Below are 23,191 nucleotides of genomic sequence, written 5' to 3'. Positions count from 1 at the left end.
TACAAAAAAAATTTAAAAATTAGGCTGGCATGGTGACATGCATCTCTAGTCCCAGCTACTCAAGAGGCTGAGGTGAGAGGATCCCTTGAGCCCAGGGGTTTGAGGCTGCAGTGAGCTATGATCCCACCATCGCATTCCCCCTGACTGGCAGAGTGAGACCTTGTCTCAAAAAACAAACAAACAAAAAACACCACACTGTACTCCATAAACATGTACAATTATTGTGTGTCAATTAAAGATAAAAATAGCATAAGGTGAAGTGCACATCTGACTAAAAGATTGCATGATGTTTCTATAGGATTCTAAGCACAAATGACTTCTTTAGCATTTTTATAAACCATTCACTTGTGACTTTTCTTCCAATTTTAAAGTAAGGATTCTCCATGCAATCTAACTAGTTGTAATAATGGCAGAGAAGCATTGTCCTTGCTAACGTGGGGAGAAGAAGTGAAAGCAATATCTAGAAGCATCATCTTCCTATATAAAAGATAATCATTTTGATCACAGACAACACAAATGGTGGCAATGTTGGGCCAGCATAACGATATTAAATCCAGTTGTCATCTCAGCTGTATTTTTGTCTTCAGGAGTAAGCAAACTAATTTCTCAATATTTCATCTCCAGCTGCTCCTAGGTTGTTATATTTGAGGCAAAATACTCTTGCAAGTAAAGTATTTAAGATTTTTGAATGTAAATGGAGTAGAAACTTAATGGTTTTAGAAACTGCACAATAGAAAGAAAGAGATAAAATTATTTTATTGGTTCAAATAAACTGGAAAAAATAGACATACAAATCACTTAGTTGTAATTTTAAAGAATTCCTCAAACTAAACTTGAATTTAAGCATAAGCTTATGCTTACAGATTACTATTTGCTAGCTTACTAATTATTATTTGAATTAAGCAGTAAGAACTAAAATTTAAGTTTCTTAGTTTTACAGATTGATTTGAAGGCATGCTGTCTTGCTAATATTGAAATAAATTTATTTCTTAAAAATTATTATTTTACTGGATTATGTCAGAAGCAGGGCTGTGTTCTTGAGGAAGGACAAGCTTCTTCTCAGACTCATCAGAATGAAGCTCTCACTGTTCTGCCCTTCAGAGGTTGGGTTGGGCGGTTGTTGTGCTGAATGGGGACAGCATTATCACCTTCAACATTTGATAGAAGACTGCGGAATTGTGCCAGCTGGAAGGATAAAATATTTTTAAAATACAAAGTTTTTAAAGTTACATAAAGCATTTTATTTACAGGATTACCAACCACTGATATTTAGAAAACTGAGTTAGAAATTGCAGTAATATCACTAATAGGAAGAGAGTAAGCCCCAAATCCTTTATATTCATTCCTTTGAACCAGGCATTTTGCTTTAATTATTGATAACTGGGTTAAAGTATCAACTTTTCAATTTCAGCTGGGGGTACATTGGGTGAGTGACTTATTAGCTTGGTACCTTAGTTTCCATATAGTACTTACTTCACTGTGTTGTTGTGAAGATTAAATGGGTTAATACACGCAAAGCCCTTAGAATGTTGCTTGACATATAGCATGTGCTCATTAAATGTCAGTTAGCAACAGGCTGCAATGCTTGTCCTGTAGGTTTGTTATGAGAATCGGCTAATAAAATATATGTAAGGCACCTAATAAACGTGGTTGAGCAATGAATGATACTATAATCACCATTATAAACAACAGTTAATGAGATATTTTGTTGAATATTTAAAAGTTTAAACTCCACAAAAGGAATAAAAATATTTTGCCAACTATCAAGGTATGCCAGCTGGGAGCCACAATTCCCCAAAGTCTTATTGAAATGTCCAGTCACAGTTTTTCCTTTATTTCTGAAATGCTTAAGAAGATATTTAACAAGGTTGGACTTTTCCTTATTAAGGAGGAAAGAGTGGTGGGAGTCATTTTTTTTTTTCTGCCAAAGGCAAAAAAAAGTATTATAATGCATTTTTGGATAGTTTAATAAACCTATGTCCCCAAATTAATATTTTTAAGTTGGGAGGAAAAATGAACTTCTCACAAAGCTGACTGAAATAATAATCTCTCTCACTGATACTATCAATTAAAGTAATATTCCTGCTACGCATTCCCAGTTCCCATTCATTCATAGCTCTACCTGCTCTGAGCTGACACTGATGCTCTCCTTAAAGATGATCCAAGTTACACTCTCATAAAGAGGAGGATGAGTCAGAGAGCCAGGGTAGGTCCAGAAATCCAGGGATGAAGGAAGGAGAGTAGAGGGGTCAAAATTTGTGAATGGGGCTCGTTTGCCCTGGAAGAAAAGAATACATCATTACAGCATGATATAAAATACTTAATATGAATATATGTGACATATATATGCTATATTATCTTGTTATACATTATTTAGAGATTTTAGCTAAGAGTCATTGATTTTTCTACTATTTAGTATTTAATGACTGGTGTGTTTGTGGATATAAACAACAATATCAACAGAAGAAAAAAAGATGAAAAATGTGTTATATGTAAGTTTTTGACCAAGACGTTTCCTTCTTCATTTGGTTGCAGATAAGCAAAGATTCAAAAACCTTTTTTACAATCTATATCTTTAAAACATATTTAATTTCTAGTATAAAGCTTTTGTTTTTTCTCTAGGAATGATGCCAGATTCTATTTCAATGGCAAAAATCTTTATTGACATGCATATTGGTTGTTTTAGTTTTATTCTATTTATTCCTATCATCTTTTCTGATTATTACTGGTGTATAGGAAATATACTGATATTTGTATGCTAATCTTTTATGCATTCTGTATTTTAGATGATTCTTCTGGAGTTTTCAGGTGGATGTTAGTGATGATATCAACTGCACACAATGATAGTTTTTTTTTGCTATTTCAATATCTATCATAATATGTACTCTTTCATTATTTTGTTGCACTGACTAGGACCCTTATTATAATTTTCAATTGTGATGGTCACAGTGGCACCTTGGTCTTGTCCCTGATTGAAATGAAAATGCTTAAGTGTTTCACTATGAAGTTAAATGTTGATACAAGTTTCTAGGTAAATTCTTTATCAAATTCAATAAGTTTTCAGACAGTTTTCTTTCATTTTGTTTCATCCTAAAGAAAGGGCATTAACATTTATCAAATGATTTTAAGCATTTAACAAGTTGATCATGAGGTTTTCTTCATCTTTAACTAGTTAATATAATGAATTAATTTAAGATTTTCTAATATTGAGTCATTCTTGTATTTTCCCAAAAATACTAGTTCAGAAACTCTACGAGTTCAGAAACTACTCTTTTAATACACTGTTGAATTTGATTTGTTATAATAAATTTTAGGATTTCCTTTAGCTACATTCCTAAGAAAGTTTATCCTATGTTTTTTGTTTTGTCTGTTTTGTAGTTTTCATACCCGGTTTTGGTATCAGATTCCATTAAATTGATGGGAAGTTTTCTGTCTGTTCCTTCATCTGGGCAGTTTAGTTAACACTGGCATGATTGTTTCTTAAAAGTTGAGTAACCCTTTTCCATGAAGTGGTCTGGGCCTAGTCTTTTTGTTTAATAGATACATTTTGACTACTGTTTAAATTTACTTTTAGGTTCTCAGTCTATTTAGGTATTCTAACTCCTTTTGAGTCAATGCCTTTACTTCACATTTTCTTGGAAAATTATCCATTTTATCTAAATTTTAAAATTTACTGCCATAATGTTATAAAAAATTTTGTCTCTTAAAATTCTCTTCTATATCTTTAGTCACAACCTATTTATTTCTAATAATGTTTCATATGTACTGCTTTTTTTCTCTTTATCCAGCTTCCCCAAAGTCTGACTTTTTTGTTGTTCTTCCAAAGAATCAACTTTTCAATTTATTGATAAAATTTTACCCCTTACTTAGTCATCATTTTTCTTTTTAAAATTTATTTATTTATTTATTTAAGATGAAGTCTTACTCTGTTACCCAGGCTGGAGTGCAGTGGCACAATCTTGGCCCACTGCAACCTCCACCTCCTGGGTTCAAGCGATTCTCCTGCCTCAATCTCCTGAGTAGCTAGGACTACATGTGTGCACCACCACGCCCAGCGAATTTTTTGTATTTTTAGTAGAGACAGGATTTCACTATGTTGGCCAGGCTGGTCTTGAGCTCCTGACCTCAAGCAATCTACCCGCCTCGGCCTCCCAAAGTGCAGGGATTACAGGCATGAGCCACCACACCCAGCCATCATTTTTCTTTCTTATTTTATTCTTTTCTGCTTTTATCTTCACTAATTATTTCCTTATATTTTCTTTTCATTTTTTTTTGATAACTCTTGAGTTGAGGGCTTATTTTTTATCTTCTGTCATTTATACTTTATAAGACACTCATTTAAGTTTAATCTTTTCTAGAATCAGCATAAATCAGATTTATTTTACACAAATATATGACAGTTCTCCATGCTGCAAAACATGACAAATCTCTGATTTATGGTTTAACTGCTTACCATTAAAACAATAAAGCTGTTTGTGTATATCACAAAATCCATATTTTTTTGAGTTGACAAGACTTACGGTTATCAAAGATTGTATATCAATCATATCTCAGAAGAATGCCCTTTACTTCTGAATTTTTGTACTGCTAAAAAACTAGAGATATCTTTATTTATGAAATGGAAAATTACAATTTTGTTAGATATAGTTTTTCAAGCAAATTTAAATGGCTGTGTAATCTGGTTTTCTACAGGCCATATTCTGCTGAAATAAAGAAACCATAACTATGAAAAACAAAAAACCAAAACAATTCCCTGCATTAGAGACTTTCTCAGAGGTAGGCAGTATTGAAGTAGCACCTTGATTTTCAGCTGGTAGCTTTTGCTATGGCCTTCCTACTCCCCAGTTTTAATACTTCATTAAATGATTTCCATAGATCTGTAAATTCTTGATCTCTGATTTAAACTACTTAGTGTGTTTACCTTGGTTTTAATTGCTTGGAGGGCATCAAGTACTTTCTGCAGCTTTGGGTTGGCCTCACCAACCTGGAGATTTAAGAAAATAAAGTATGCGATAAAGATTATTATCAATCGAACACTGCTTAACTAAGTTTTGAATTTTTTTTCAATTAACAACTGACAAGAGGTAAGGTATTTTCTCTCTGCTTTAGAAGGGGAAATTTTTCAAGCTGTATGTCTTTGAGGGCCTTTGTACTCTATAAATTGTTTATAATATGTACCTACAGATAAAGTAGCAAACTAAAAGCTTGATTTAAACTTAATTATTGGCAATATGTTCAAAGTTATACAGGGCAAAATCTAGTAATTTATCAAAACTGACACAAAAACAAATCTCTTATTTTGGTCTGTTATATTAGTTTTCATTACTACAGTATTTGGCATATTGTAAGTGCTCAGTAAAGGTTAAGTAGAGGTGCTATAATTTCAAGAGTTACTTGGTTACCCAGGCATACCCAATTTAATAATAACTTTTTCGTGGAACTTTTCAGGGATTCTTCTATAGAGGATTTGAACAACATCTGCCATTTAAAAAATCAATTGAATGTTCTTTGCAAGAAAAAATTCTCTTACTATTTCTTTCCTAATGAGATATTAAATTGTTAAATTTCTGAATCTATGATTTCAGGTTTCGTTATTAATATTTAATAATATTTCTTTCCTGATGAGATATTAAATTAATAAATTTCAGAATATATGATGTAGGAAGTTTAGAGGAAGAGGAATTTGGAAGAGATGGAAAATAGAAATTCCTTTTTCCCTATGAACACCGTTCTATCTCACCTCCACCTGAAACTCATTTCTCTCTTTAAGAGGGCAGAGATAAAACCAAGCAATAAAATACTAGGGAACTATTTGTTCACCTGTAGTCATCAGTTAAATGGAAACTTTAAAATAAGAAATTCTAAAATATATGTTACCTTATATCCTTCTATTTTGAGGTCTAATTGGTAAGACAGTGGAAGCAGAGCTGTGTAATTATCTGTAACTCACCTTCATCAAAACACCAATAACTGCCAAACCATCAGCCTTTGAGACAGCTTCAGCAAGGCTGGAGTACTTTGCAGAATTCCAGTGAGCTACGTGAAGCTAAAAATGATACTATGGTTAATTAATTATTTATACCAGTGTGATGAAAAAAGGTAAGTTATAAGTTAACTTGTTACCATATGATGATGTATCTTGGCTTAGACACATAAAACTTATGTGAACCTTTATCCACTGGATTAGAAGAGTTATGTTCTCACTCGTAGGAAGGGTTATCTGTGTGCCAAGTAGAGATTACAAAACCTGGAAGCAGTAAGCAAAATGTCCTTTCCTATGATACTGTTATTGGATATTACGCCTTTAAATGTATCTCTCTTTGTTATGAAAAGATCAGGAAATATGACTAACTAGTTTTTGAGAAAATAATTGAAGTAATTTTCTCTCACATGAGGTACTTTATAGTAAATTTATGAGAAAGGGTTCCTGGAGTACCTGGGAGTCTTGGCCAAGAACAGATTCTTTCGGGCACATTAGTGCCCTTTCCAAACACCTCTCAAATAAATATCTCCAGCTTAATGTCTCTGCAAACTCTAGATTTGTACATCCAAGTATGTATATACGTATTCTTGATTTATTCTTGATATATCTACATGGATGTCTAATAGATATTTCAGACTTAATCTGGCCAAAATAGAACTCTAGATTTTCTTCTTGCCATACCTGCTTAATTTTACCTTCTTAGGATAAGGTTTTTAAATTGCTCAATCAATAAGTACAACAATTATCATTCATTTCTTACTTTCCCCACCTATTAACATTCACATCTTACAGATTATACTTCGTCACATGTTCACAACTTTGAGCCTTTGCATTAGCTTCTAACTTTCTCTGGAATTTCCTTCCCCATGATCTTCAAATGGCAGACTTTTGTCTTGAATTAGGGTTGAACTCAAATGCCACTCCTTAATTCTTTTCTGATCATCCAATATAAAGTAACCACCACAAATAAAAACAGTTCTATCCATATCACTTATTTAATCTCTCTCCTTCCTGTTCTCCTTCCTCCCTTCCTCCCTCCCTCCCTTCCTTCCTCCCTCCTTCCCTTTCTTCCTCCCTCACTTCCTTCCTCCCTCCCTCCCTTCTTTCCTGCCTTCCTGCCTCTGAAATTTTTATTTTCCCTATCAAATGCAAGTACTGATAGCAAGTACTTTTTAAAAACAGTATCTCCCGCCTGTAATTCCAGCACTGTGGGAGGCCGAGGCGGGCAGATTATGAGGTCAGGAGTTTGAGATCAGCCTGACCAACCTGGTGAAACTCCATCTCTACTAAAAATACAAAATTAGCCGGGTGTGGTGGCACATGCCTGTAATCTCAGCTACTCAGGAGGCCGAGGTAGGAGAATCACTTGAACCTGAGAAGAGGAGGTTGCAGTGAGCCGAGATCGTGCCTCTGGACTCCAGCCTGGGCAAGAGAGCAAGATTCTTTCTCAAAAATAAATAAATAAATAACAACAAAAAATAAATAAAGACGGTATCTGGCATATTGCAGGTGTTCAATGAATATCTGATGAATGAAAAAAGAATGATTAAGACAGTATATTAAGAGGGATCACTTATTGCAATTTCCTCTGACCATGCCAGTGTAGATTCTGTCCCTTCTTGTAATTAATTATTCTTACATCTGTATTCCCATGCTTCTTTGTGAATAGTCATACTGCCATTTACTGCTATATTTAATCACAATAATTTATGCCTATACTTCCCTGCTTGAAAAGCGTTTGCTTGTGTCTCTATGGAAATGTTAAGTAACATTATTCAGCACATGCAACATGAAAGGTGCTGGTCTAAGTGTGCTCTGTATGGGTTGACTCTTTTCATGCTGTCAACAATTATTAAGATAGATACTAATGCTATATTATCTAGATTCTCTATATAGGAATATTGGAGTGTAGAGTGATTTGTTCGAAGTTGTACAGCTAGTAAGTGGTCGAGCTTTGATTCAAACCCTGGCAGTCAGCTGGGTACTTGCATTCTTAAGCAACAGGCTGCACTGCCACTCAAACCTATTGTCTTATAGGTATCCCAAGAGGGTTTATTGAACTGAATTTAATCATATGCTAAACTTTGTGGCTGTCTCTCATATCTAGCATGGATTATATTGATTTTTCTCAATTTAGATGAGAGAGTCACTAATTTAATTTTCTTGGATACTACCAACAATCCTTCCAAAAAGATAATTCTAATTTAGGCTCTTAGTCCATTTCATTTTAATCTGCATTCAATTTTATGGAGGGGAAAACCCAATTAACAGATTTCTGTGCATTGAAAGGTGTTAGTCATGCTTTACAACACAAGGTAAAGCAAGTTTTATTTGTATACAATCTGCTGATATTCTATCATAATAAAAGATACACATACTTTGTAACGTAGCAGTCTTCCCTGTAAAAATCTATCCTACATAATTACTTTCACTAGTGCACAAGATATATGTACTGATATATTCACTGAAGCATTTTTAAATAAAAGCAAAAGAAACCAATATAACAAAAATCATATGTTGTGATTGTTCATCAATAGAAGGCAGTTAAATAAATTCTGATGCATTCACCCAAATGAAATACTATGGTGACAGTAAAAAAGGTGGAATTCAATCTTCTGATTTTTAAAAATTGTCATGATAATTGAGTAAATAGAAAAAAAGCAGATTGCAAAATTATATATATTATAGAATTCATCTGATGAAAATAAAACTAAAAAGTCAACCTGCATATATGGGTACACATGTATTATATAATTCATACATCTAAAGTAAAGAGCAAAATTTCTCCCATTTTAATCTCCCAGACCCTCTGTTGACAGTTTGGTGTACATGTCTCCATTTTTCTTTGGATATACTGATAATAATGTCCTGAAATAAATCACAAGCTTCCATGTGAGAGCAAGTTAAGAGCCAGGGAAGCTCAGACCCTCATCTAGGTGTATGCTGTTCGGTGACCATTGCTATGACCATTGCTCTTAGTAGAGTCTCATTGAATTGTCCTGGCTTGACCACAACGATACTGCTGGTGTATCCAAACTTGAACATTTAAATAAAGAGGAAATGGTGGTGTGTTCCATTTGGGGTTACAGCTTTAAAGGAGAGCAGTGCCACCCTTTGAAGCTAGCTTTGATATCAAGGTAACAGTTTTTGAGGCATTCTCAGGGAAAGGTGAATCTTGGGCTCAGTAGTTTAGCTGCCTCTTTCCACATGAAAATTTTCCCTCTCTTGCCAAACATTATGTGTCTGTGCTTGATTTTAATGGAACCTGGGAGTTCCTTACTGGAATACCCATTCCTTTGGAGTCATTATGATGTTGTCTTAGAAGAGAAGGGAGAAGCTGCTTCTGGGAGTACTCTCAGGGTAATTATCTCTCACTTACTAAATTACATTACCTCGGCAGAATATTTGACTCCATCCACTGTATGTTCTGAACCATGCTCATTTGTACTGCCCCAGTGAAAATGGAACTGAAAAAGCCTATAGCTGTCGGAGAGAGATCCACCTTTCAGCACTGGAAGTAAAGGGAACCGATTGTTAGCCTGATGCTCCACAAACTCTAGCTTATCTTTGCATTTAATATAAACTAACACTAAATTGTGTTGAGTAGAAGTGAAAACAAACATTAGTGCCTAGACTTTCATCTTGTTTTCCCCCACATCCATGAGGATGACAGTCATATGTATGGTGCACCCTTGACTGTGGCATTGATGAGATATTCCATGAATTATACACATTTCCCAGCACACGAGCTACAATTTTACCTGTTTCTAACTCCTAGAAAGCATATTGCCATGTGAGTGAATTACATCATTACAGGGCTGTCCTTGAATCTCCTTTAATTTGCAAGTTTATTCCTTCATTCTTTCAACAAAGACAGTATGCATCAAAAATCTTTAGTAGTTTATTTTGAGTAATGAACCATTCATCACCTACTATGTAACTGATGAAGACACAACAGTATATCTTGACAGCTTTGTTGAGAATCCCTGCCCAGGGACCAAGAGAGAGTACCAGTGGGGCAGTGGGGCACTTATAAAACTTTGTTTGGAGAGACTATCCAATGATAATATTAGTTAAATGCACATAATACCAGACCTAATCTAATATTAATAATGGACATAGCCCCAAGGTGCCTAAAATATAGGCCTCAGAAACTAGTAAACAAATTTAGCATTTTAAATCTGTAGAACTCTTTTATGGAATTGTCATTTAATAAAATATTCAATAAAACTTCATGAAAAGCTAACTCTGTAGCAAAATTTGTTCCAGATTCTGGAGTATAAGGATAATTCAGTTACTGCTTTGTTTTTCTTTTCTACTGTGCTCATTCATACTCATCCCAATTAGAAAATATTTTTCTTTTTAGTTGTTCTATTTGTAATGACTGGTTCACAAGACCTTTCTGGATAAATGCTGTTTATTCAGAGACAGTGAAGTGAGCATACAGATACTGGAATGACGAGAAGAGATGTGATGGTGACTTTGAAAAGAAAGACTGAAAATAGAGAGCTGGGAGTTCCAAAAATTTTCTTTACCACCTGGGAGTTTTCCAGAAGTCCAAGATGCCTCAGTAGATTACAGAATGCTGCACACAAGCACAAAAGACTTAGAATGGGTGTCATATTTTTCGAGTACTGTTTTTTAAATTTCCCCAGTAGACTGTAAGAAAAAAAATATCAGAAGGGTCCTTCAGCTCACCTGATCGGTTATCGTTGTCCTCAAAATTTACATGGAAGGAATGTCCCACATTGATAATTTCTTTGGCTGTGGCTGGGTTGTAGGAGACACTAATAGGTTTCAGAGAGGTGTCATGTTTGGCTTCACTGGTTTTAATGTCAACAGGGGACTGGTTATTTCCATTGGCAATGGGGTACAGCTTGCTCCATTGTTCAGGACCTACCAGGACAAACACGTGTAAAATCAATGCTTTATCAAATGCTTGATTCCAAGTTTTAGGAGTATAGTTACCTGTTTCCTTATTAGATTAGGGTTTATTTAAGTGTATTAAATGATATTCTCTTAAGATTAATAGAAATTCTGTGTTTGAAAATGTCCCTTTTCTTTCTTTCTTACTCTCTCTCTTTTTCTCTTTCTTTCTTTTGCTTTCTTTCTTTCTTTCTTTCTTTTCTTTCTTTCTTTCTCTCTCTCTCTTTCTTTCATTCTTTCTTTCTTTCTTTCTCTCTCTCTCTTTCTTTTTTTTTTTTTGACAGAGCCTTGCTCTGTCACCCAGGCTGGAGTGCAGTGATGCGCTCTCGGCTCACTGCAACCTCCGCCTCCCAAGCTCAAGCGATTCTCATGCCTCAGTTTTCCAAGTAGCTGGGATTACAGGCACATGCCACCATGCCTGGCCATTTTTTTTTGTATTTTTAGTAGAAATGGGATTTCATTAAGTTTTCCAGGCTTGTCTTGAATTCCTGACTTCAAGTGATCCACCTGCCTCGGTCTCCCAAAGTGCTGGGATTACAAGCATGAGCCACTGCACCAGGCCCCTTTTCTATGTTGTACTATAAAATAGTGTATTTGTCAATACTACTAATATAGATGTATACTTATAGTCTATAGAATCAGACCATACATATTTTATTATTAGCAATAGATTTCTAATACAAGCTTACCTCATTTTGTTGCACTTCACTTTATTGTGCTTTGCAGATATTGCATTTTTTACAAACTGAAGATTTGTAGCAACCTTGCGTCAAGCAAGCTTATTAGGGGCATATTTTCAACAGCATGTGTTTATTTCATGTCTCTGTGTCACATTTTGTAATTCTCACAATATTTTAAACTTTTTAATTGTTCATATATCTATCATGGAGATCTTTGATGTTACTATTATAATAGTGTTGTGGCACCATAAACCATGTCCAAGTAAGATGATGAACTTAATCTGTAAATGTTGCGTGTGTTTTAACTACTTTACTGACTGGCTATTCCCCATCTATCTCCCTCTCTATAAGTCTCCCTATTCCCTGAGACAAGAATATGGAAATTAATCTGTTTAATAACCCTACAAAGACCTGTAAGTAAGTACTCCAGTGAGAGGAAGAGTCACATGTTTCTCACTTTAAATCAAAAGCTAGAAATGATTAAGCTCAGTGAGGAAGGCATGTCAAGAGTTGAGACAGGCCAAAAACTAGACCTCTTGTGCCAGTTAGCCAAGTCATGAATGCAAAAGAAAAGTTCTTGGAGAAAATTAAAGGTGCTACACCAGTGCACACACAAATGATAAGAAAGCAAAGCAGCATTATTGCTGATATAGAGAAAGTTTGAGTAGTTTGGATAGAAGATCAAACCAACAACCACATTCCCTTAAGCCAAATCCTAATCAGAGCAAGGCTATAGCTCTCTTTAATTCTGTGAAGGCTGAGAAAGGCAAAGAAGCTGCAGAAGAAAAGTTAGAAGCTAGTGGAGGTTTGTTCATGAGATTTAAAGAAAAATGCCATCTCCATAACATGAAAGTGTGAGGTGATGTGGCAAGTGCTGATACAGAAGCCACAGACAGTTATACAGAAGATCTAGCTAAGATAACCAATGAAGGTGACTACACTAAACAACAGGTTTTCAGAGTAGAAAAAACAGCCTTCTTTTGGAAAAAGATAGCATCTAGGACTTTCATAGCTAGAGAGGAGAAGTCAACGCATGGTTTCAAAATTTTTAAAAACAGCCTGACTCTTTTGTTAGGGTCAAATGCAGCTGTTGACTTTAAGTTGAAGCCAACACTCATTTAACATTCTGAAAATCCTAGGACCCTTAAGAATTATGCTCAATCTACTCTGCCTGTGCTCTATAAAAGGAACAACAAAGCCTGAATGACAGCACATCTGTTTACAGCCTGGCTTACTGACTATTTTCAAGTCCACTGTTGAGCTCTACTCCTCAGTAAAAGAAGATTCCTTTCAAAATATCACTGCTCATTGACAAAGCACGTGGTCACCCAGGAGCTCTGATGGAGATGTACAAGGAGATTGATGTTATGTGCATGCCTGCTAACACAACATCTATTCTGCAGTCTATGGATCAAGGAGTAATTTCAACTTTCAAATCTTATTTAAGAATATACTTTGTAAGGCTGTAGTTCCCATAGATAATAATTTTTTTTATGATGGATCTGAGTAAAGGAAATGGAAGTTGTCTGGAAAGGATTCACCATTCTGCATGAACATTTGTAATTCATGGGAGAAGGTCAAGTTATCAACACTAACAGGAGTTTGGAAGAAGTTGATTCCAAAGACATGGATAACTTTGAGCCTTCCCAACCTTCAGCAACCACTATCCTGATCAGTCAGCAGTCATCCACATTGAGGCAAGACCCTCCACCATCAAAAAGATTAATACTTGGCTGAGTGCAGTGGCTCATGCCTGTAATCCCAGCACATTGGGAGGCCAAGGAGGGCAGATCATGAAGTCAGGAGATTGAGAGCATCCTGGCTAACATGGTGGAACCCCATCTCTACTAAAAATACAAAAAAATTAGCTAGGCGTGGTGGTGGGCACCTGTAGTCCCAGCTACTCTGGAGGCTGAGGCAGGAGAATCACTTGAACCTGGGAGGCAGAGGTTGCAGTGAGCCTAGATCATGCCATTGCACTCTAGCCTGGGCGACAGAGCAAGACTCTGTGTCAAAGAAAAAAAATTAATACTTCTGAAGGCTGAGATGATCACTAGCATACTTCAGCAATAAAGTATTTTTAATTAGAGTATGTAGATTTTTTAAACATGCTATTGCACACTTAATAGACAACAGCATAGTGTAAACATAACTTGTAAATGCCCTGGGAAACTCCAAATTTTATGTGACTTGCTTTCTTGTGATATTTGCTTAATGATAGAGGTCTGCAATTGCAACTTCAGTATCTCTGAGGTATGCCTGTATATACATATCAAACATGTTTTGTAGTCAGCCGTGCCCCAAAAGACAATGCTAAGAATACGTGCAAAGATAGTATAATTATTTAAGGCAGACAGTTCAACAATTAACCTATGGCTGTACAATTACTTTAAATGCTTAATATCTCTTCTGTTGGAAATGGGAACAAGCTATCATTTTGACCTATATAAACAGGAGAACTCTTACCATTTTTGTCATCATATCCCCAGTCTGGACTTGCCATTATCTTCTACTGAGTTTTCTTTTCCTGAAAACAAAAATAATACCTGGAATAATTAACTGGAACTGTGCATGCAGGAGATGCCTTAAATCCATGCTTGGGCATTTTTATAGAAACTTATTTGCTTTTAATAGGCCATTATTTCATCATCTCTGCTTATCAGGAAGTACACATATCTAAAAAAAGGTGTTGTAAAAAATTCTACAAGGGCTATGTTAGTTTCAATTGCTTAATTTTCTTATATTGTAAAAGAGAATTATCAAATCCTAGATTTTATAAAGCCAAGTCCTGTTTCACTCATGTTAGCAGAAGATATGGCTTAATATTATAATATGTAATTCTTTAGATTTTCTAAACGAAAAATATTTTGTACACTCAAGATTTCCAACTCTACCTTTGTTAGTTACTTAAGCAGTATAAGCAAAAGTAATTTATCAGGAGAATAATTTGTGTGTTTACAGGCTGATCTGAACTAGTATCTTAATGTTAATTTAAAATCAGATAATTAAATTACTAATCATTTGTAATATATGTTATTTATAATGGCACATTTTATAGATATGCAGGGTAAGAATAAAGTCCATTTTGGAGTAATATTGGAATTCATAAATGGAGAAGATTTTATTAATATTAAAGTTAAATATAACACAATATTTATTTTATAAATCAAATAGGTCTACTAGAATAAAAGTCTTATTTTTAAATAGCTCTATATAATTTATAAACCCCTTTCTTATTATTTTATTTCACATCACACGTACATACAAATGCTATATAGTAAGAATTAGCATTTGTAATTGAGAAATGTTGAGGTACTTTGCCACAACTGGCAACAAGCCAAGAAGCCAAGACTTCAGCCTCCTAATCCAGTTCCCTTCTTCACTATACCTCCACCAAATGCCACACTAATTCCCCTCCTATGCTCACAATACTCTTAAGTCCACGTTAAGCCTGGACCAAGATGAGAACTGATGCCAACTGAATGATGAGAAGGTACACAGGACTTTTCAGGAAGGCAAAGAAAACTGATTAGGATGTGCCAGACTCTGGCCAGTTCTACATGTTCAAAGCTCTAAACATGCTCAAAGAAAAGAAAACCAGAAAAATAAGCTTCCATAGTGATGCTTTTTTCATGCCATGACAGTATTCCTCCTTTCACACGGTAAGGATTGTCTGAGCTGCTGCAACCCCTGAAAGAAGAGAGGGATCATGAGCAATTTTCACCAAGGCTGACTGGAGACATGTTGTTTGCTCCTTTGCAGTTAGTGATGGTTCATTATCTCATATGCAGAGTGGGCTGTGGTCATGAACATCCACAGAGTGGGAAGAGGCTCAAGCTCCCATTCTATGGCTTTAGTAAGCATAAGAAGGTATTGTTTAAAAGGGAATTCCTTTTTTTTTCAAAGTACTGTTTATTGAAGGCCCAATAGGGATCAACTGCTGTGCTAAAAACTTTACGTGCATTAATTTATTTAATTCTTATTGTACCAAAATTGGGCATTAAAATCTGTGTTTTAGGCTGAGGTGGGAGGATCTCTTGAGCCTAGGAGGTCCAGACCAGCTTGGGCAACATAGTGACACTCTGTTTCTGAAAAAAGAAAAAAAATTGAGTTTTACATTAAAAAAAAATTGAGGCTTAGAGAGGTGAAGACACCTCAGGGTTACAAAACTTGCGAGTGGCTGCTTATATCCCATAAGCCTAGGGTTTAAACCTAGATCTGTGTAATTCCAAAGCTAATACATTTGCTTAGCCTTCCACTGTCAACAATTGTCCACTGACCTCCAGTTGATTCTATTTTCTGGAGGATTGGATTAGGTGATGTAGCTTGGTTTGGCTCAAGATGACCAAGAGTCAGCTTCATCCTTGGGCTTTCTTCACTCCAGAAGCTCATGGAATGACAGGAGCAGGCTACCCCCTGCCAGGTAATTTACCTCCTAATATTGTATACTTTGTAAAAAGTAACTTTAGCTTGAACTACTCTATTAATCAACAGATTTGAAAAACAGCAACCCCCTTTCATTACACAATTATGCGATGATTCATCACATAAATGCTTTAACATCCATATGGAATGGGAATTTATTTAAAGTTTTAGGTGCAGAATGACACTGGACCCTCACTATTATCACCTTTTATTTTATTGTGTACCCAGGGTGTGTTATTGTACTGGCAGAAAATTATTTAGAGAAAGGATATAAAGTTTAATGAGCCTTTATAAGTCCAAACACCCTTCCCATTTACCTTTATCCTTCTTTTTCTGCTTACAAATTTTGCTTCTCTCAGCTGAATCTATGCCAAATTCAAGATGTTTAGTTTTGTATTCACTTCACTTTCACCAACAGCCTCCTCCCAGTATACTTTTCCAGAATGATCTTTGGGTTACTTTTGCCTACCAAGAAGGAGTTTAATCTACACAGACTCTGCTCTTCTAAACTAAAAGTGTATATATATATATATATACTTTTAAATTTTATATATAACTCTTAAATTTAGATATATAATATAATTATATATTATATATAGTATATAATTATATATTATATATAGTATATAATTATATATTATATATAGTATATAATTATATATTATATATAGTATATAATTATATATTATATATAGTATATAATTATATATTATATATAGTATATAATTATATATTATATAGTAGATAATTATATATTATATATAGTAGATAATTATATATTATATATAGTAGATAATTATATATTATATATAGTAGATAATATAATTTGAATTTATACATATATAATATATATATTAGATTATTACATTTATTTATTAACACCAATTAATTTCACCTAAAGATTTTTTAGTAACCTAAAATGTTTTTCAAAAAAGCATTTCTTCAGTGTTTTTAAGTATATATTTAAGTCAGTTTTAAATTGTATTTGAGAGCCTTAGTATTTCTTATTTTAGCTTTTGTTCTTCTAGTTCCTTTGATACTTTTCATCTAATTTTTATTTTAATATTTAAAAATTAAAAACATGAACTCTTCTGGAAGCAAATAAATTATGTTGAGTTTCAAATTTAAATTTGTACTTAGAAAATAACTCTGGTATAAAAGGAACAAAAAGTGAAAAAGAGTGCCATCCGTGCCTAGTTACGGAGGAGATCTGCTAAATGCCACTGAAAGGAAAAATCCACACCTTGGCAGGACCAAATTCCAAAAAGCCATAGCTGCTCTACAATGCTTAGAGTTCCACAACAATAAGTGGCTTTCCTGGGATTCATATTTTCCCTAAAATGAGGAATTATATATTGTGAAAATAAGTGTCATTGTTGACTATTAAATTTGGCCTGACTCTCACATTGCCTCCTAAATTCCCTGCCCCTCCAGAAATGGTATCATTTGGGGTGGCAAGATAAATCTTATTTCCAGTGGAGAAGTGGGTCACGGAAAATGGTGATGTTAGCCTAGACATTTCTGCATTGAGACAACTAGAAATTCTGATTAATCAACTGAAGTGTCAGGATGGGTTATCTGGATTTCACAGCTATCGTTTTCTCTCAGTTGGGCTTTCTCATCACCTGTAACAAAGCTGTGTTGGTAGCTTTATTCCTTCCAGGGTTTGTATTTGTCTCCATCCATACCGAGCTTGTTCCCATTTTAGGACCTTTGTGCTTGCTGTGCTGCTGTCCAGATTGCTCTGTACCCAGACCTTTGTATAGCCTCAAATATCTCCTGCTTAGAAATGACTTTCCTGAACTCCAAATTCACATGTCCTCCTTTTCCCAGTCACTCCATGATAGCATTCTGTCTTATTTCTTTCATAGCATTTGTCACATCTTGTTTGTATTGTGAAATTAATTTACTTGCTTAATGTCTATAACGATCTCTAAAATGGCGTCTCTATGATATGATAAAGCCTTGATCATTTTCTTCACCACCATGTTCTCTTCACCTATAATATGCCTGGAAAACAGTGGCGCTCAATAGACACTTATAGAGAGAATAATTAAATGGTCATTTTTAATTTAAACTATTGTATATTTTTAAAGATGTAGAAGAACAGAATGTTATCAGGGACTATGCTTACCCAAGTGCACTGGTCTGAACTCAGGTTGTGTGGTACATTGATATTTGGGCATGTGAATGAGATTTGCTATACTCATGTTTGTTTTTGGATTAAGGAAAAAGCCTTTCCCCTCTCAGTTCTATTAATGGGAGGAATGAAGTGACCCGTCTGTGTCTGTCAGTCATTACTGGGAGAATGAGAACACTGATCTTTGTAAGTGTCAAGTTTATGACACTTTGTAAGTGTCAAAATCTAACTCTTCAAATATAGTTTGAAATTTGACATATAAATTTCAAAAATCCATCACTTTTATGGCTTTTATTGCTGTAACTAAAGAAAAGTTTCAACCTTTTATTTCCTGTCTTGGAATATTTTATTTTTAACACAGTTGTTAAATCTGCTAATAGGTGTTTTTTATTAACAACCAAGTCAACTCTTTATATGTAATCATTTTAATACACAGCATAGAGGCATTCACAATGTCCTACAATTTCATGCTTTTGAAAATATTAAATTTTAAGTATATCTCATTGACTGTCATGCTTATTGAAATTACCAGCTAGAAAGACACACTGTATATTCAGAGAATGTCTAGTGAACTTTTATGTTAATAATTAGGAATCTCTTCTACTGCATGAATGGATAACTTGGGCAGGTTAATAGTACTATCCCTGTATTTATTTTTAAAATTGAGAATATACTATTTGTATCTTATCTTCTATAACTATTTGGGAAATTAATGAGTCTTGTAGAACAGATGATGACACTATTAAGTAACATTTTTCACCTAAAAAGAAAATAACATTCATTAATGATTTATAAAGCATAAAATTCTGCCAGGCATGGTGGCTCATGCCTGTAATCCCAGCACCTTGGGAAACTGAGACAGGTGGATCACCTGAGGTCAGGAGTTTGAGACCAGCCTGGCCAACATCATGAAATCCCATCTCTACTAAAATACAAAAAATTAGCCAGGTATGGTGGCAGGCACCTGTAATCCCAGCTACTCAGGAGGCTGAGGCAGGAGAATCGCTTGAACCCGGGAGCCAGAGGTTGCAGTGAGCCGAGACTGCACCGCTGCACTCCAGCCTGGGCAACAAGAGTGAAACTCCGTCTCAAAATAAATAAATAAATAAATAAATAATAAAATTCTGCACAAATATAAATGATCGACATAAGCCTCAAAAAAAAAAAAAGAGTTTGATTTTAACTCTCAGGCAAATAGATGATGATATAAAACAAAATAGTTCAAATATTGCATGTGGCCTGAAATTCAAACACTTGCTACATAGATACATGTTTGCTGTAGATTAAACTAAATCTTATATGTAAATATGAAAAGAGATAAGTTCTCAAGTGTAAATATTAAGGGAGGTGAAAGTCAGTTCTATTAGTTACCTTGTAGTAACATTCTTCATGCATCTGTTTGGGGGTTCTAGCTACCTAAAATCATTTTAAGATTAAAAAAATGTCTTATTACTCCTGAAATCAGCTCTTAAATCCTTTTATCAAAGACTAGATTTCTAAAATACATTTGTAATGACATGTCTTTTCTTAATCCAGTGGTTCCCAGTGTACGGTTTGTAAATCACCTGCTTCAGAGTCACCTGAAGTGATATTAAAACACAATGTGTGTGTCTCAACCAATCCTTTATTTTTGTGAATGGCCTTGGCCAGTTTAGATGATCAACAAATAAGCTCTTTTAGTAAGTATTGGTAGCTTTGTTAGAGGTATCTGGGAGTTAGATGGCTCCATCCTCACAATCTAATTACCAAGAGGTGTATTTCAGTGAAAGCATGTCTTCAACAATCGAATTTCCCAAGTGTACATGTGTTATAAGCAAACAGCCAGAAAATAGTCATATGTCTTGCCTGTAATTTCAGGCGGGCTGGCTGCAAGTGAGGATCACCAACCAGCACCTTGCATGAAAAGCTCACTCCAAACAGACGTCAATGACATCAAGACCTCTTTTGGGTCAGGCAGCTGAGTTCAGTGGGGCTTAGACCTCACATAGTCCATCAATGACATTTTAGTGCTGGGCTTCTCCACTCCTATGTCTTGTTCATACAAGACATTTTCTGGGTCCAGAAAATTTTTCCTTCGCAGTTACTACTCTTGATACCTCTAATTGTACAAAATTCTTTCTAACACCTTTTATAGTAAATAACAAAACTTTAGGTGTTGATTTCACTACAAATAGCTAAGTAGCCACCTCTGAAGAGGGCAGGTCCTGATTAGGACACTATCAAGCATTCCTATTAGGCATTAGATTATATGAACACAAGTTATTTATACTGAAGTGATGTATGATTATAACACTACTGAATCAAAATCTCTGCATGCAAGACCTGGGAATCTATGTTTTTAACAAACATTTCCAGGTAATATATTAAAAACATATTTGTCGACTTTCACAAACATTTTTAAAAATCCTAAATGCTGTTTTCTTGACATGCTTTCTCCTTTAGGAAGAATACTGAATTAATATTCACTTCAACAGCCACTTCAAAAACTACTCACTGTTTTTCTAAATTAGATTTCCCCCATAAGATTTCTTGAATTTTTAATGCTTTTACTAGTACCTAACCCCAGTGAATAAATTTTTTTTCATTCATTTTTTGTGATACCCTTTTAACTATTAAGTCAGTATGCTAAATACAGGGTGGTGACTTGCTCTGCAGTAGTTTTTAAATCAAATGCTCAAGTCAGAGCCATGATTAAGTAAAGACAGATACAATAACTAAATGCCTTCTAGTAATGGAAATACCAATTGTTGCCTGCAGGAGATTGTCATTTTAATTTACTCTTATCTGATCTTTGTCTTAGTAGATCTACCAAAGAAAAGTGGCAAGTGCACTATTTGAACTAATGATTTTCAGAATGACTCATTACTCAAGGGCAGGGTTCACAGAAAAAGTACATTACAGAGGTCCTCTTTACTGATCTTAAAAGAGCAAACAAAGACATAGAATGAGGATGAAGTAGTATCTACAATGTTCCTTTAGTCTCTAGACTGTCTTTTGCTTCAGAGTTATTTTTAAGAATTAGCATTAACGGTAAAATTTTTAAAATCTGTCTAACCCAATTTCTTTGAGTAATGCTGTTTCTTTGTGATAAACCTGGGTTAATAAGTATAAAATACCTAAAAATATTTTCTAAATGAGGATTAATGATTAATTGCACATAGCAGATGCACAGTAAAAGATGGCTTTTATTTTTTACTGAGTGTGCTACTACTAATAGAAAACTGTGTGGGCTATGGTTGAAACTTAAATGCAGCCAGGTGTTAAGGAGGACACATGGCTATGTCTGAGCTTCCAAGGATTTCATGATGTACATTAGCTGCTCAGCCTTGAAATCAAGGGACATAATCTGACCCCCTCACCCTGGAGTTTTTCTAATAAGTGGGGAAGGAATAAACGGAATGATTACAAGTGCTTTCTGATTTTTAAAAAATCTTTTTATTTTTAGCTTCTACACTAAGGACACAACAGGTGCTTTTAAAGAAAGAAATATAAATAGTTTCTTTTAGAATAGCCCAATAGAATGAGACCATTTTACTCCAGTACTTTTTTTAATCACATGATCTTAATTTATAATTTTAAGAAATTCAGAGGCTGAGAAAAACAAATATCAGTATTTCCATTTCAAAAGGAAGAAAGAGGCTTTCACAGATGAGAAAATTAAGCCACTTGTCCAAAGTCAGATGAAACTGTTAAAAGTAGAATGTCAAGTCTTTAAACTCTGGGTCAAGAATTCTTCCCACTATGATAAATTATAAAATCAAACTAACAATAACTTTTTTTCATTACTTTTTACTTTATTATCACAAAAGGGTTTAGTCACATGGGAAGCTATTACCTCAAAACAGTCGTTGTAGTTTCCCTAAAACAGACCCCATAACTTTGGCTTGATTTTGTCCATGGGTGCTGGTGATGGGGTATGGACCATCTTTGGAGAGAATGCATGCTGCATGCTGTGGTTTTTGCATCTCCACAGCTAGTCTGCCCAGCCCACGAAGCTATCACATGCATCCCTACTGAGGCTCTTTCAGGGCCTACCATTTCCACATTTCTGTGGAGAGACCAAGCTACTTGTGATTTATGCTTCCTGATTCCAATGTAGCTGGTGAATGCATATTCTATATTTCCACAAAAATCTACTTTATTTCTTCCAGTCCTAAGTGTAAAGGATCAGCCTACAGGATGGAACAAAATAGGTCCTCCTCCCTTCTATTTCTAGAATAGGAAGGAGAAAAAGGCAAAATTATTTATTAGGGTCTTCACAGAAAAATTTCAGAAAAGAATCCTGTCCTCTTAGCTAAAGGCAAAATAGCAAGGTTTGAATGAAAGTCCTTCCTGATCCTGTTTCCTTTATGCAAAAGGTTACTTGGGCAATTAATTTAGCTGGTCAAGGCCATGTCTTATTCTGAATTTCCTGTTTTACTTTCTAAAAAATTTTTTTTCAAGTTGCTCCAGGCAAATGAGGGTTACCTAAACATATACAATAAGCAGATTTCTAAGATGGGTTTAGCTCTAAGTAAGTGAAGAATTTTCAGGCCTCTTAAAGATCTTTGATATCGAGTAACTCTTCTGTCCTCAGTGACTCCCACAGAAGGAGTGCAGGGCAGCTTCTCCTGTGGTTTCTTAGGGCTCTTTTAGCTTCTGGAATCAGAAAACTCTGGAGAGGCTGCTTAGGCAACAGTTTTCAAGTGTGACTTGAAAGGCTCTGCATTTCAAAACCCCAGGGTTATGAGTGAAGAGGTGTTGAATGAAAGGCTCTTAATTGCATCACCTTGCACCTAGTTTAACTGTCCCTGTGATGGAGTTCCTTAATATGCAACACTTGGACATTGCAGTAGTCCTAATTCCTTTAAGACTGTCCCAGACTCTGCCTTTAACTAGTTGGTAAAGTTCCACATAGCCTTTGTGCAACTGCCTGAGGGTTGCAAAATGAGGGGATGACATGTTGGCAAGTGCCTCAGTTTTCCGTCATCACCCAGGAGGCAGCCAGAACCAGTCTGGTGAGAAAGAACTCCAGGAAAAACACCTCCCCAGGTTCAT

The 23,191-nt window shown here is 35.0% G+C and overlaps 1 protein-coding gene across 1 annotated transcript in view; it reads right to left on the bottom strand.

Moving 5' to 3' along the window:
* Positions 1-775: 775 nt before the first annotated feature.
* Positions 776-23,191, bottom strand: part of LOC129042590 (carbonic anhydrase 1) — a 54,253-nt gene continuing 31,837 nt past the window's right edge. Inside the window, exons 2-8 of the mRNA XM_054498799.2 lie at positions 14,056-14,116; positions 10,682-10,879; positions 9,376-9,494; positions 5,951-6,046; positions 4,922-4,984; positions 2,123-2,278; positions 776-1,185 (exon numbers count right to left, since the gene is read on the bottom strand). Of these exons, the coding sequence (XP_054354774.2) occupies positions 1,069-1,185; positions 2,123-2,278; positions 4,922-4,984; positions 5,951-6,046; positions 9,376-9,494; positions 10,682-10,879; positions 14,056-14,092 (786 nt within the window). The 5' untranslated portion in view covers positions 14,093-14,116 and the 3' untranslated portion in view covers positions 776-1,068. The remainder of the gene's footprint in view (positions 1,186-2,122; positions 2,279-4,921; positions 4,985-5,950; positions 6,047-9,375; positions 9,495-10,681; positions 10,880-14,055; positions 14,117-23,191) is intronic.

Source organism: Pongo pygmaeus, chromosome 7, assembly GCF_028885625.2.
Source record: "Pongo pygmaeus isolate AG05252 chromosome 7, NHGRI_mPonPyg2-v2.0_pri, whole genome shotgun sequence".
Lineage (NCBI taxonomy): Eukaryota > Metazoa > Chordata > Mammalia > Primates > Hominidae > Pongo > Pongo pygmaeus.
Note: the sequence above shows the minus strand (reverse complement) of the source record. Positions and strands in the feature narration are given on the sequence as shown.